The sequence below is a fragment of the Erigeron canadensis genome, chromosome 7, assembly GCF_010389155.1.
Source record: "Erigeron canadensis isolate Cc75 chromosome 7, C_canadensis_v1, whole genome shotgun sequence".
NCBI lineage: Eukaryota > Viridiplantae > Streptophyta > Magnoliopsida > Asterales > Asteraceae > Erigeron > Erigeron canadensis.
Window position 1 is genome coordinate 6,586,860 of NC_057767.1, and position 12,086 is coordinate 6,598,945.

Genomic DNA, 12,086 nt, shown 5'->3' on the forward strand with positions numbered 1-12,086 from the left:
GACTCAAAAGATAGAAAAGACGAACTTCCGTTATACTTGACACTTTAATTGCTCCAAATATAGTTATCGCTTTCGCGTTTAATTTCTATCCAAAACAATTAAGCATTAAGATCCTGAGTTGATTTTCACGATTCAACCTATAAAGCTTTCTTCCGAACTGCTTATTCACCTAATCAGATTCCTCTATCATAAGTGTTTACACATTCAAAGTGAATTTAATTGTTTAAAATCTTTATCGTTGGTTTCTTCCGAACTCCAACGACTCTAGGTTAATTATAGACCGATCAACCTTTTCATAAACCAATTGACAATGACATAGATGTCTTCCGAACTTCTAATTACAATTATCAATCAATAAATATAAAAGATAAAAACAACATTTAAACTCAAATAAATATGGATCTTCAATTAAACGTAAAAACCTTGTTCAACGTTTGCAAGTAACATTCACAACGACCCTATGACATGTTCACTACCCAAGCGGGTGCAAATAAGATTTAGCCACTCATAGTAACCAAGAAAACACAAATAATATTAAAATAAATCATATTGTACGGATAATCTTTATGAATTCGACAAGCAATAATGAATCCTTGAATAAAAATTGAGATTCTTGAACAAATAGATGATAGGAAATCGACCTACTAGAGCCTTCTATTCGTTTCTTGAGTTTTTAGGGTTTGTAAGTGGTAAAAAAGAGATAATTTTCGTCCATAAGCAATCAAAGATGTTATATATATGAAATCAGCGACTAACGGCCGTTAGGGAGGTGTAACGGCCGTTACACGGGTCAACTAGCAAATCTGTGCACTTTTGGTCCTTTTTCCTAACGCCCGTTATAACTTTGTTGCACCATCAGTCCTTCAGTGACTAACGGCAGTTAAGGTTTGTTCTAACGCCAGTTAGCGAGCACATGTATTTCCAAATCCCTTTTAACGGCAGTTAAGGTTTGTTTAACGGGAGTTAAGATCTGAAACTCATCCATTCTTCATTTTAACACCCTTTTTCCACACTTCCTTCACTCGTAACTTCCACGAACATCATTTCATCCTTTCTAAAGTCGCTTTTGGCCATTTTCATCCGTTTTACATGTCATAAACCTGAAAGCACTCGCACATAACCTTAAGCATCGAATATACACGAAAATGACTAACAATTACATATAAAACGACCTAAAAACAATGTGGGAAATATATATATATTTAGTCACATCACCCCACAATCGGGTAGAAGGCAGATGTATGATACTTCCCACCAAAACACAAGCCACTACCAAACACAACCCCCCAGCGCCTCAAGGTACGCCCCGACCCCTCCGGGATGGTACCCGAATGAGGAAGACATGATAATTCACACAGAGCCGGGACCCTTTGTACAATGGATCGAAGATTACCCATTGCCGGAGGGCGGCCTGCCAAAAGGAATAGAAATGTACGATGGGAAGGAAGACCCGGATAACCATTTGAAGCACTTCAATGGGATGATCGAATGCAAAGATGGAATGTACCAATTGCTTGCCACATGTTTGCCCTCACGCTGAAGGACCTAGCACGTGTCTGGTTGGATGCGCAACCAAAAGGAAACATAGTTAGCTTTGAAGACCTAAAAGCAAAATTTCGCTCCCACTTTAGCCAGCAAAGAAAATACAAAAAAATGCATTTAGAAGCCCATAACATCAAAAGCAGGGAGAATGAAAGCATCCGCCAGTTTATCACCCGCTATACAGACGAAACAGCATTAATGAAAGGCCTTAGTGAAAATCAAAAAATTTCAGGATTTGTTCATGGATTACGATTCCAACCACTTGTGGAATTCCTCTCTACGGACCTTCCGCAAGAATATACAGTGCTGATGGACAAGACTTATACCTTTCTTGTGGGTAAAGAGACAGCAGATGGAGTCACTAATCCAGGCTATGGAAGAGATATAGATCGAGGCAGAAGAAATCGGAACTCCCGTCACGAGAGATTCCGAACAGCCCCATTCAATAGACAACAAGGAGGACCCTCCGGAAGCAATCACACCTTTCAACATCCTCAAAAAAATGCTCGTGATATTCTAGCAGCAGAAAAGGCTCCAACAAAGACCAACTTGCGGAACAAAGATATGTCTAATACTGTGAGTTCCACAATCGTTACGGCCACGAAACAAATGAATGCAAAGTTTTCAAGAATAAAGTAGAAGAAGCCATGAAGTCAGGAAAATACTCGATGCTATTGAAAGGCATTAAGGAGCCAGGACCAAGAAACAATCATGGAAAAAACCCCATAGTGGAAGCTTCGGAACCTAAGGCGGAGCCATTAGAAGAAATTATCGCCATGGTGCTTCCGGAGCGTCAGATGCCAGAAAGACAAACTTCAAAAACAGATGCGTGGAAGAAAGTAGCAATAAGTTTCCCTCCAGTCGAAGACGAAGAAGCATCAGATACACCAGTTATAATTGGAGCTATTGTTGGAAATCATCCAGTAAAAAGAATTCATTTGGATACGGGAAGCGGATGCGAGATCATGTACGAACACTGTTTTCTGAAACTAAAAACCACTCTAAGGAAAAGGCGAAAAGATAACATAAGCCCCCTGGTAGGCTTTTCAAATGAAAGAACATGGTCGTTAGGAGAAATTACTCTAAATGTCACTATTGGAGAGGCTCCGCGGATAAGATCCGAAGCACTAACTTTCGTTATAGTACGAGCAGAATCGCCATATAATATAATACTTGGTAGACCAGCAATGAGAAAGTTGGGCATGGTACCATCGCCAATTCATGCTATTGTAAAATTTCCAACTCCCAGGGGAATCGGATTTGTCAAAACAGAGCCACATCCGGAGGTTCAATGCTCCCAGGTACTGTCTCCGAAAGCTGGAGAATGCTCAAAGAAAAAGGAAAACCTTGAGACCGAAACAGAAAAGATTTTCATCAATAACAAATACCCGGATCAACACATAATGATTGGAAAGCAATTACCAACCGACTACAAAAGAAAGCTCAAGGAAGTGCTTGAAAGAAACAAAGATGTATTTGCTTGGGAGCCTGCGGACATGACAGGTGTTCCGAGAGAATTAAAGATAAGTGGTGAAGTTTTTGACACACAACATCATTTGAATGCAAGACCACATATGGAGCCCATCAAACAGAAGCGTCGGAGCCTAGCTCCAGATCGAAACAAGGCCGCAAAAGAACAAGTGGAAGACCTCGTGAAGGCTGGAATCCTTAGGGAAGTCAAGTACCAAAGCTGGGTAGCTAACCTAGTAATGGTAAGGAAACATGATGGAGGGTGGAGGGTGTGCGTTGATTTCACTGACATCAACAAAGCTTGCCCAAAAGATTGTTATCCACTTCCAGAAATTGATTGGAAGGTTGAATCCCTAGTAGGCTTCCGCCTAAAATGTTTTTTAGACGCCTACAAAGGCTACCACCAAATCCAGATGTATCCAGATGATGAAGACAAGACGGCTTTCTATACATCCGAAGGAATTTTTTGTTACAAGAAGATGCCTTTTGGTCTAAAAAATGTCAGGGCAACATATCAAAGATTGGTGGATAAAGCTTTTGGAGGGCAAATTGGAAGAAATTTGGAAGCTTATGTCGATGACATGGTAATCAAAAGCCGAAATGAAGAAGACATGTTCTTGGATATCAAGGAAACATTCTGAACTCTCCGACTGATCAATATGAAACTGAATCCCAAAAAATGTTCCTTTGGAGTAGAAGAAGGCCAGTTCCTAGGCCATGTGATCACAAAAGAAGGATTTCGGGCAGATCCATAAAAGATTAAAGATATTCAAAGCTTGAAGCCTCTGCAGGCTCTTAAAGAGGTGTAAAGTTTCAACGGCAAGCTTGCAGCACTCCACCGTTTCTTATCAAAGTCAGCAGACAGATCTCTGCCTTTCTTTCACACACTTAAAGGTTGTTTGGAGAAACAGAATTTCAAATGGACAGAGGCAGCACAAAAAGCCTTCACAGAACTAAAGAATTATCTATGCCAATTACCAATGATGACAGCTCCAACACCTGGAGAAACCCTCCAGATGTACTTGGCGGCCTCCGGAAAGACTATAAGTGCAGTCCTATTGGTAAATAGAAAGGGAGCTCAACAGCCAATATATTATGTAAGCAAAATCTTGCAGGCACCAGAAACAAGGTACCCCAAAATTGAAAAACTAACCCTTGCTTTAGTTCATGCAGCTCGTAGGCTCCGGCGCTATTTCCAAGCACACCCGATTCAGGTCCTAACTGACAGACCCATCAAACAAGTCCTAACCAAACCGGAAGTTTCAGGAAGATTGGCAAAATGGGCAGTCGAACTAGGAGAACACGAAATTGAGTTCAAGCCAAGAAATGCAATTAAAGGACAAGTGTTGGCAGATTTCCTTGCTGAAGTACCATTAGTTGAAACAAAAAACAAAAGAAAAGCCACACAAAAGGCAGAACCGGAGGAGGCGGAGGAACTCCCGAGCCCAGGAGATTGGAAACTTTCTACTGATGGAGCCTCCAGCGCAGATGGCTCCGGTGCAGGCCTCATTTTAACAAGTCCGGAAGGCCAAGAGTTTACATATGCTCTTCGCTTTGATTTCAAGGCTTCGAATAACGCAGCAGAATATGAGGCATTACTAGCAGGTCTACGAATAGCAAGACAAATGAAAGTCGAGCATATTCATGCCTGTGTAGATTCTCAAATAGTAGCCTTCCAAGTAAATGGAACATACGAAGCCAAGGAACCAGCGATGAAGAAATACTTGGAAAAGGTAAGGCAAATAAGGCAAAACTTTAAGAGTTTCAAGATACAAAATGTGAGTCGGAGTCGAAACAAAACTGCAGATGCTTTAAGCAAACTAGCTTCCATCTCTTTCGCCCACCTAACTAAGGAAGTTCTTGTGGAAACCTTACAAAAAAGTTCTATTGAAGAAGAGGTGGTCGTAGCACCCGTTGAAGAAGAGGGACAAATCTAGATGACACCCATCATAGAGTACTTAACAAGTGGCCTGTTACCAGCAAGCAAAGAAGAAGCAAGGAAGATCAGGATCAAAGCCCCGCAATACGCCCTCCGGGATGAAGGCCTTTATAGAAAGTCATATTTAGGGCCATTGTTAAGATGCGTTGGTCCAAATCAAGCAAAAGCCATAATCCAAGAAACACATCACGGATGCTGCGGAGCTCACGCAGGGCCAAGAATGGTAGTAGCAAAAATCACCAAAATGGGGTATTACTGGCCTTCCATGCATAGTGATGTTCTAAGGGAAATCCAAGTTTGTGATTCTTGCCAAGTCCATGCGGCAGTTCCAAAGGCTCCAAAAAGCGAGCTCATCCCTGTCACATCAGCTTGGCCTTTTTCAAAATGGGGCATCGATATTGTCGGACCATTCCCTCGGGCTTCAGGTAAACTCAAGTTCCTAGTCGTAGCCGTGGATTATTTTACAAAATGGATCGAAGCCAAACCTCTGGCCACCATCTCCGGAAAGCAAATGGAAAAATTCGTCTGGGAACAAGTAGTAACAAGATTTGGAATCCCTCAAGTAATAATCAGCGACAATGGAAAACAGTTCAGCCAAGGGATTTTCCCCCAATTTTGTAAAAATTTAGAGATCCAACAAAGTTTCACATCCGTAGCCCACCCACAGGCTGACGGACAAGTTGAAGCAATGAACAAACAAATTGTACATGGCATCAAAGCAAGGCTAGGTCGATGTCAACATGGATGCTTGGACGAACTTCACCAAGTATTATGGGCCATACGGACAACCCCAAAAACAAGCAATGGAGAAACACCATTCAGCTTGGTGTATGGCTCCGAAGCCATGATCCCAGCTGAAGCCTGCGTACCAACCATCCGAAGGTTCAACAGTGAAGAAGAGAATGAGGAACAACTCAGGCAGAATTTGGAACTGCCGGAGGAAAGAAGAGAAATAGCCTCTATTAGAGAAGCATCGTACAAGGCACAGATCAAGAAATATTATGACCAAAGAGTCAAGAAAGAGCTTTTTATTCCTGGAGACTATGTTTTTCGAAACAATGATGCAAGCAAAACAGAAAAAGTTGGGAAGCTGGGACCTCAATGGGAGGGGCCATATCGGGTAACTGAAGCCTGTGGCAATGAATCTTACAAGCTCGCTACACTCCAAGGAGAAGACCTTCCGCGCACATGGAATGGCTCACAATTAAAAAAATGTTATCTGTAAAATTCATTATTTCAAATGAGGCTCAGACTTCACATTATGTAGATAGGCTACGGCCGGTTGAATCAATATTAAACATATCACGACCATCCAGAGCCTACGCCGTACAGCATTCACAAAAATGCAAAAGTAAACCTTAGAATTTTTTTTCTAAGTACCCATATAAATATGTACCGTGCTACGGCCATCCAGAGCCTACGCCGTACAGCATTCACAAAAATGCAAAAGTAAACCTTAGAATTTTTTTCTAAGTACCCATATAAATGTGTAATGTGCTACGGCCATCCAGAGCCTACGCCGTACAACATTCACAAAAATGCAAAAGTAAACCTTAGAATTTTTTTCTAAGTACCCATATAAACACGTCACGTGCTACAGCCATCCAGAGCCTACGCCGTACGGCACCCACGAAAATGCAAAAGCAAACCTTAGAAATTTTTTCTAAGTGACCATACAAATGCGCAACACCCACACGGATGCAGTGCAAATATATTATTCGCAAAAATACAAAGCACGCTACGACTATCAAAAGCCTACGCGATATATTATTTGCAAAAATGCGAAGGTAAATTTAATTTAAAACCTTCTTAAGGTACCTAAAAAAGAGCAAACTGTCACCTAAGACTACAATGTTCATAAATAAATGGTATATAAAGCCTACGCAAATAGATGTACAGGCTCGCAACCTCACGTCGCAAGGCCCTAATAGTCTTGTAAAATACCATGAACGTTGCGCTAGACATAGTATACGATCTTATGTCAACACAATATACTATCCAAGAACACATAAAACGCAAATATATAATCAACAAACGTACATAGACCAATAAGGGAAGAAAGAGAAAATATTGTGCATGGCCAACAAAGACCGATTACAAACCAGATATCCAAAATGAAATATTCAAACCAAAAATCTAACGAATTAAAGATTTTGGACTATAGAGTCGGAAGGTGCAACAGAAGAAGTGGTAGCCTGAATGGGAGCGGAAGCAGCGGGAGCTGGAATAGTGAGAATCTCCGCAGCGGAGAGGTCGGCATCGGAGGCAAGCACATTCAAATACTCGAACCTTTTCTCAGCAAATCTTTGAGCCGCCTCCCTCAAAGCCGCAACACTCCCTCGCTGATACCCCTCGAACTGTGTAACGTCAAGATCCGGCACCACCGCTTTAACTTTTGTAAGGGCTTTGTTGAAACCAACCGTCAAAGAACAACCTTGTACAGTCCCCATCTCCTTTGCGAACTCCCCGCTTGAGCGGAGCTTATCAAAGATCGAAGGAATACCCCTAATAAGCTCCGCCCTGTCCGCGGTTATTCTCTCTATCTCCTCATCTTTTTCTTGCAGTCTGTCAGGTAACTCATTTTCTGCAATCTTACATTCGCTCACCTCAACGTTAAGCTGCTCAACCTTCATTCTCTCCTCATGCAAGTCATCTTCAAGTTTGGTTTTCTCCGGCAACAAGTTTTCAACCCTTTTTTGAAGAGCGGACACCTCAAGCTCCGCCATCTTATTTCCATTTTCCAAAATCACGTTGTTGGCCTCCAAATCAGCCATCTTTTGAGATTACAACTCTGTATCCTGATTCTGAAGATGCCGGAGCTTCCGGCGATACTCCTTGTTATTTTCTTTCAAATCTTCCACCTCGGCCTCCATTAGATCCCAACGTCTCCAATAGTCATTCTAAATAACAAAAAATAAAAGGAAGAGGGGCAACAACAATTAAAACGTGGATAAGTATTATGTTTTTTAAGAATTCGCTTGGTCTGGCAAAGAAAGAGTATGAAAACTTACTTGCTCCAACATGTGGCGGATGGCCGTTTCATTAGTAGAGCTCCTAAATTCTTCAATAGACATCAACGCGACATCTTGCAGGCGGGCCGGAAGCATCATACGAGAGATGTACTCTTCTTTCTCTTCGTCTTTTTCCAAAAAGCTATCACATGGAATCCTCAGAAAAGTAACTTTAAAGGGAACCTTTGAGTTAGGAACTCGAGGAATACCCAAAGAGGGAGGGCGATCGTCTTTATATCCGTCCGCCTCACTACCACCGGATCTGGAGGCTTCATCCTCAGAATTGTTAACCTCGAGAGCTTCCTCTCTTATTTTGCTAACAACTCGGGGGCTTTTCCCAGCACCACGATGCAGAGGCTCCGCACCATGTCCCTCTTCCCTAACCTGTCGACCGTCATTAGTCTCGTCAACAAGGATATCAGCTTATTTTTTAACTTTCTTACGGGGTTTATAACTAATCTTCTTCTCCTGTTTCCTTTTCCGCCTAGTTTCCTTTCCAGACGTCTCGCTGGTAGTAGTTCCTTCTCTTTCAATCTTTTTCTTACTGGCAAGACTAGTAGCATGATCTTCCTCTATCTCCTTCCGGCGAGAAATAGTCTCCGGAGTATCCTTTAGAATAATAATGTCCTCATGAGACACACGAGCAACTTCTGTTGGAGCCTGACCCTCCGGAAGCTCCGGAACGGCGTCAACATCATCTAGCTCAGAGCCCATAAACGATAAGAACTCCATAACTGCAAAAAACACATACATAATAATAAATAATAAAAAAAAAAATTTAATATACAATAACATAAACAAAATGAAAACCAGGGCATCCTTTTTTCTCTTAAGTAACGACAGACAAAATAAATACATGCATAGGTTAGCATAGGTGAACACATGTACATATATATATATAAAGAGAAATTCTTTAGGAAGGGACGGAGCCTCTGTACCCTCCCCCTTCTTGTTCCGAAGCTGAGGAGTTGACGGATGGTATTTCCATACAGAACTCAGTTTGGCTAAATATAAAACAGCCTCCGGCAATGTTCGGGCCAACGTTGGTCTACATAACTTTTCAATTAACCCTTGGTCGAACTCGAGATCGATAAGAGGATCCGCAAGGGTACCACGAGCATTGCCTTTCATATTTAATAGCGCATGATAGGCAGCAGGCACTACAGAAGCATCGGCGTAAAAAAATCTATTTTTCCATCCTTTAATAGATGCAGTTACACCATACACACACTCCGGAAGTTTCGATCCAGATCTCTTTTGAATGGTGAACCAATCTCCATCTGCTCCTAGACAAAAAAAACCTGCGGAAGGTATCTAATGACGGCTCCGCTTTGTGAGCACGACATATGGCCTCAAACATCGTTATACGAAGGGCCCCAAATGGTGTAAGTTGAGAAATATGACACTTAAAGTGCGTAAGGACCTCACAGAAGAAAGTGGTAAACGGCAATCGAACATTTGCAACCTCAAACATAGACATATATAACACTATTTTACCATCCGGAACCATCCTCGCGTTGTCGGAGGGGCGGGGAAGAGTGTAATGGAAGCAGGAGGGAAACCTATAGTCTTTCAAAAATTGTACTAAATCATCCCTTGTAACAGAACAAAAACTCACACAAAGGTCTTTTCTATTACCCATATTTAATAAAAATATATATATAAGCGAAGAATGACACACACACCTGCGGACGCTGCGAACGAAAAAGAAGAAGGTTATTAGGTTACGGCGGCTACGAATTTGAGAGAAAAAACAAGGGGGAGGCACAAATATTTGAAGATTGGAAAAGACGAAAAATGAATGGAAGGAACATCTATTTATAGGCAGACGCGTGACTATTCACCTGACAAGGGACATTGAAACGACGCATCCGTAGAGACCAACACGTGTTTCCCACTGATGCTCCAAATAAGAAAGTAATAATTGGCGATGACTTCGCAAGCGGCACGTGGACCCCACTAAAATTATCATAATGGGCAAAAGACAAAATAGCAGAACGCTTCGTTTTTTCTTTTTTATCATGTTCGTGTCATTTTAAGGAGGGAGAGGAAGCATATGGCAATATGCTAAGAGACAAAAAAAAAAGCTCCAGAGTCAATCTCTAAATTGCAAGAGAAAGAAAAAATAAAACGTATAGATTTTTTACTTGAAAGATTAATCTCACCCCATCATCATTTACGAACATAATGCTAGGCTGGGGGGCTTGGTGATGTACCATCCTTAATCCTACGGACCCTACGGATTAAACACCGACTATCAGGTGTAAACCACCTCTGAAATAATCCTAGTACACACATCGGAGCCTTGCATCCAATAGGCTCCGACGGCTACGCTTATATAGGGAACAAATAGTACAATTAAGAGCGTGCACCAGCACGATCGGCCCGTACTTTTACTTTTAAGACAAAACTCATTGCGACAGCTGTCAAACGGTAACGGCTACCTCCTGACGTCGTCATTTAGGCCCAATTTCTGGAATCCTCGCAAGAGGCCTATAAATATCCCTCTTTGGAATCCATCCAAACCCTAATGAAAAACATATACAAAAATACCCCAAAACACACACTTGGTGGCGTGAGGATAATCAAACTCTCACACTATTAAGGAACCGCCAGCAAGTATTGAATCATTTTTATTTCTCACTCAAACCCTCAATAACCATTTTCTCATACTAGATTAAACCATCTATAATTTAAGAGTAACTTTACCCTTAAACACCTCCTTCACAAGTGAAACTTCCCGATAAGCTCTCATCAAAACGTAAGAAACGAAAGTCCGAAAAGTTGGAAGAAGAGAATGCTTTTTCTTCGACAGTTATGAGCTCCATTAATACTGTTGCTCAAGCTCTAGACAGAAATACCAAGGTATTGGATTTATTTACATTCTCTACTTTTCTTAATGAAATAGTGCTAGGTATTGGATTTATTTACATTGTCTCGTAACTCATAACCCATGAGTATATCATACACTTCAGTAGCTAAATTGGCATTGCTATTAGACTATTAGTTATAGGTATATTTTTTGGGCTCCAATTTCATATCTGTTAACTATGAATTATGTAGCAAATGGGCTAAGGTTTGTTCATAGGTGTATTTGACGAATTATAAAGGTGTTCATTTTTTTAAGGCTTTTAGCTAGCTAGGTTCGTTTTGATGATCCTGATATGTACGTGTATAGATGTTGGTCAACATTTCGTTTCTTTTCTTTGCCTGTTATATATAATTCAAGGATTTTTCGTGTCCTTACCTTTATGACTTATCTTTTTGTCTCTCCCCATTCTAAGGTAATGGAAAGTTCTCGTCCACATATCTATTCAGAGATGGAAATATATAAAGAACTCGAGCTTATGTGTCTTGAACCCGATGACATTGCAAGTGCGTATTTGTTTCTCATTGAACTCCCTGAAAAAGCACGAGCACTACTTGGTTGTCATCTACCAATGCGTATGACAATCCTAGATAAAATGATGAATGCAAGTCCATGAAGAACCAATTGGAACCCATTTGGCCAGAATTGTAGCCTTTTTTGTATGCTTAAAATAGATCTTTTGTATGGATATACTAGGTGCTTGGATAGTTCTTTTGTATGGTCATGTTGGGTGCCCAATTGGATATGTTATTGCTTATATTATAGATTATCTAGCAATCAACAGGGCTAGGAAGTCTTTTGTGCAGCATCAAGTTACTACGGTATGTGAAAAAGGCATGAAGATCAGTTTGGGCAAAAAGAATATGCTTCAGTGGTTATCAAGCTAATATGCATATTTTGAATCCAGTAGTTGTTATTATTGTAAATCCTTCTAGTAATAGTTTGATTTGGCTCAACAATGTAAACTTTATTATTTTGGTTATTATGGTTTAAATTGAATGTTATATTAGATTTGCAGTGCTGGGTTATAATTTAGAGGGACATAGTTGTCAATTTATCATTCTTTTCTTTACAACCCAAAAATATATTATAGTGTTTTTTCACTTCTCTTCCTTTTTTTATTTCAAAAACTCAAGAACACATAAAAAGAAACTTCTTTCCCTTCTAGTTCTTTCTTTTATCTTCCCTACCTCTCATTTCTTTCCCTTTCTTTAAAAAAAAACTTGAGAACACAATGTTAAAGGAGTGAAGAGGG

At 40.7% G+C, this 12,086-nt stretch overlaps 1 protein-coding gene and 1 long non-coding RNA gene across 2 annotated transcripts; both read left to right on the forward strand.

Moving 5' to 3' along the window:
* Nucleotides 1-2,189: 2,189 nt before the first annotated feature.
* LOC122608865 lies at nucleotides 2,190-3,653 on the forward strand. Its single transcript, XM_043781939.1, has one exon. It carries the CDS (start codon nucleotides 2,190-2,192, stop codon nucleotides 3,651-3,653), a length of 1,464 nt encoding a protein of 487 aa, XP_043637874.1.
* Nucleotides 3,654-10,507: 6,854 nt separating this feature from the next.
* On the forward strand, nucleotides 10,508-11,840 carry LOC122608311. The gene is made up of 2 exons (XR_006325205.1): nucleotides 10,508-10,827; nucleotides 11,247-11,840. It is a non-coding gene; the product is annotated as an uncharacterized LOC122608311 (long non-coding RNA).
* Nucleotides 11,841-12,086: the final 246 nt, after the last annotated feature.

What these genes read in the sequence shown, in the direction of transcription:
- LOC122608865 (XM_043781939.1), top strand. Translation starts at nt 2,190, where the DNA reads ATGAAGTCAGGAAAATACTCGATGCTATTGAAAGGCATTAAGGAGCCA.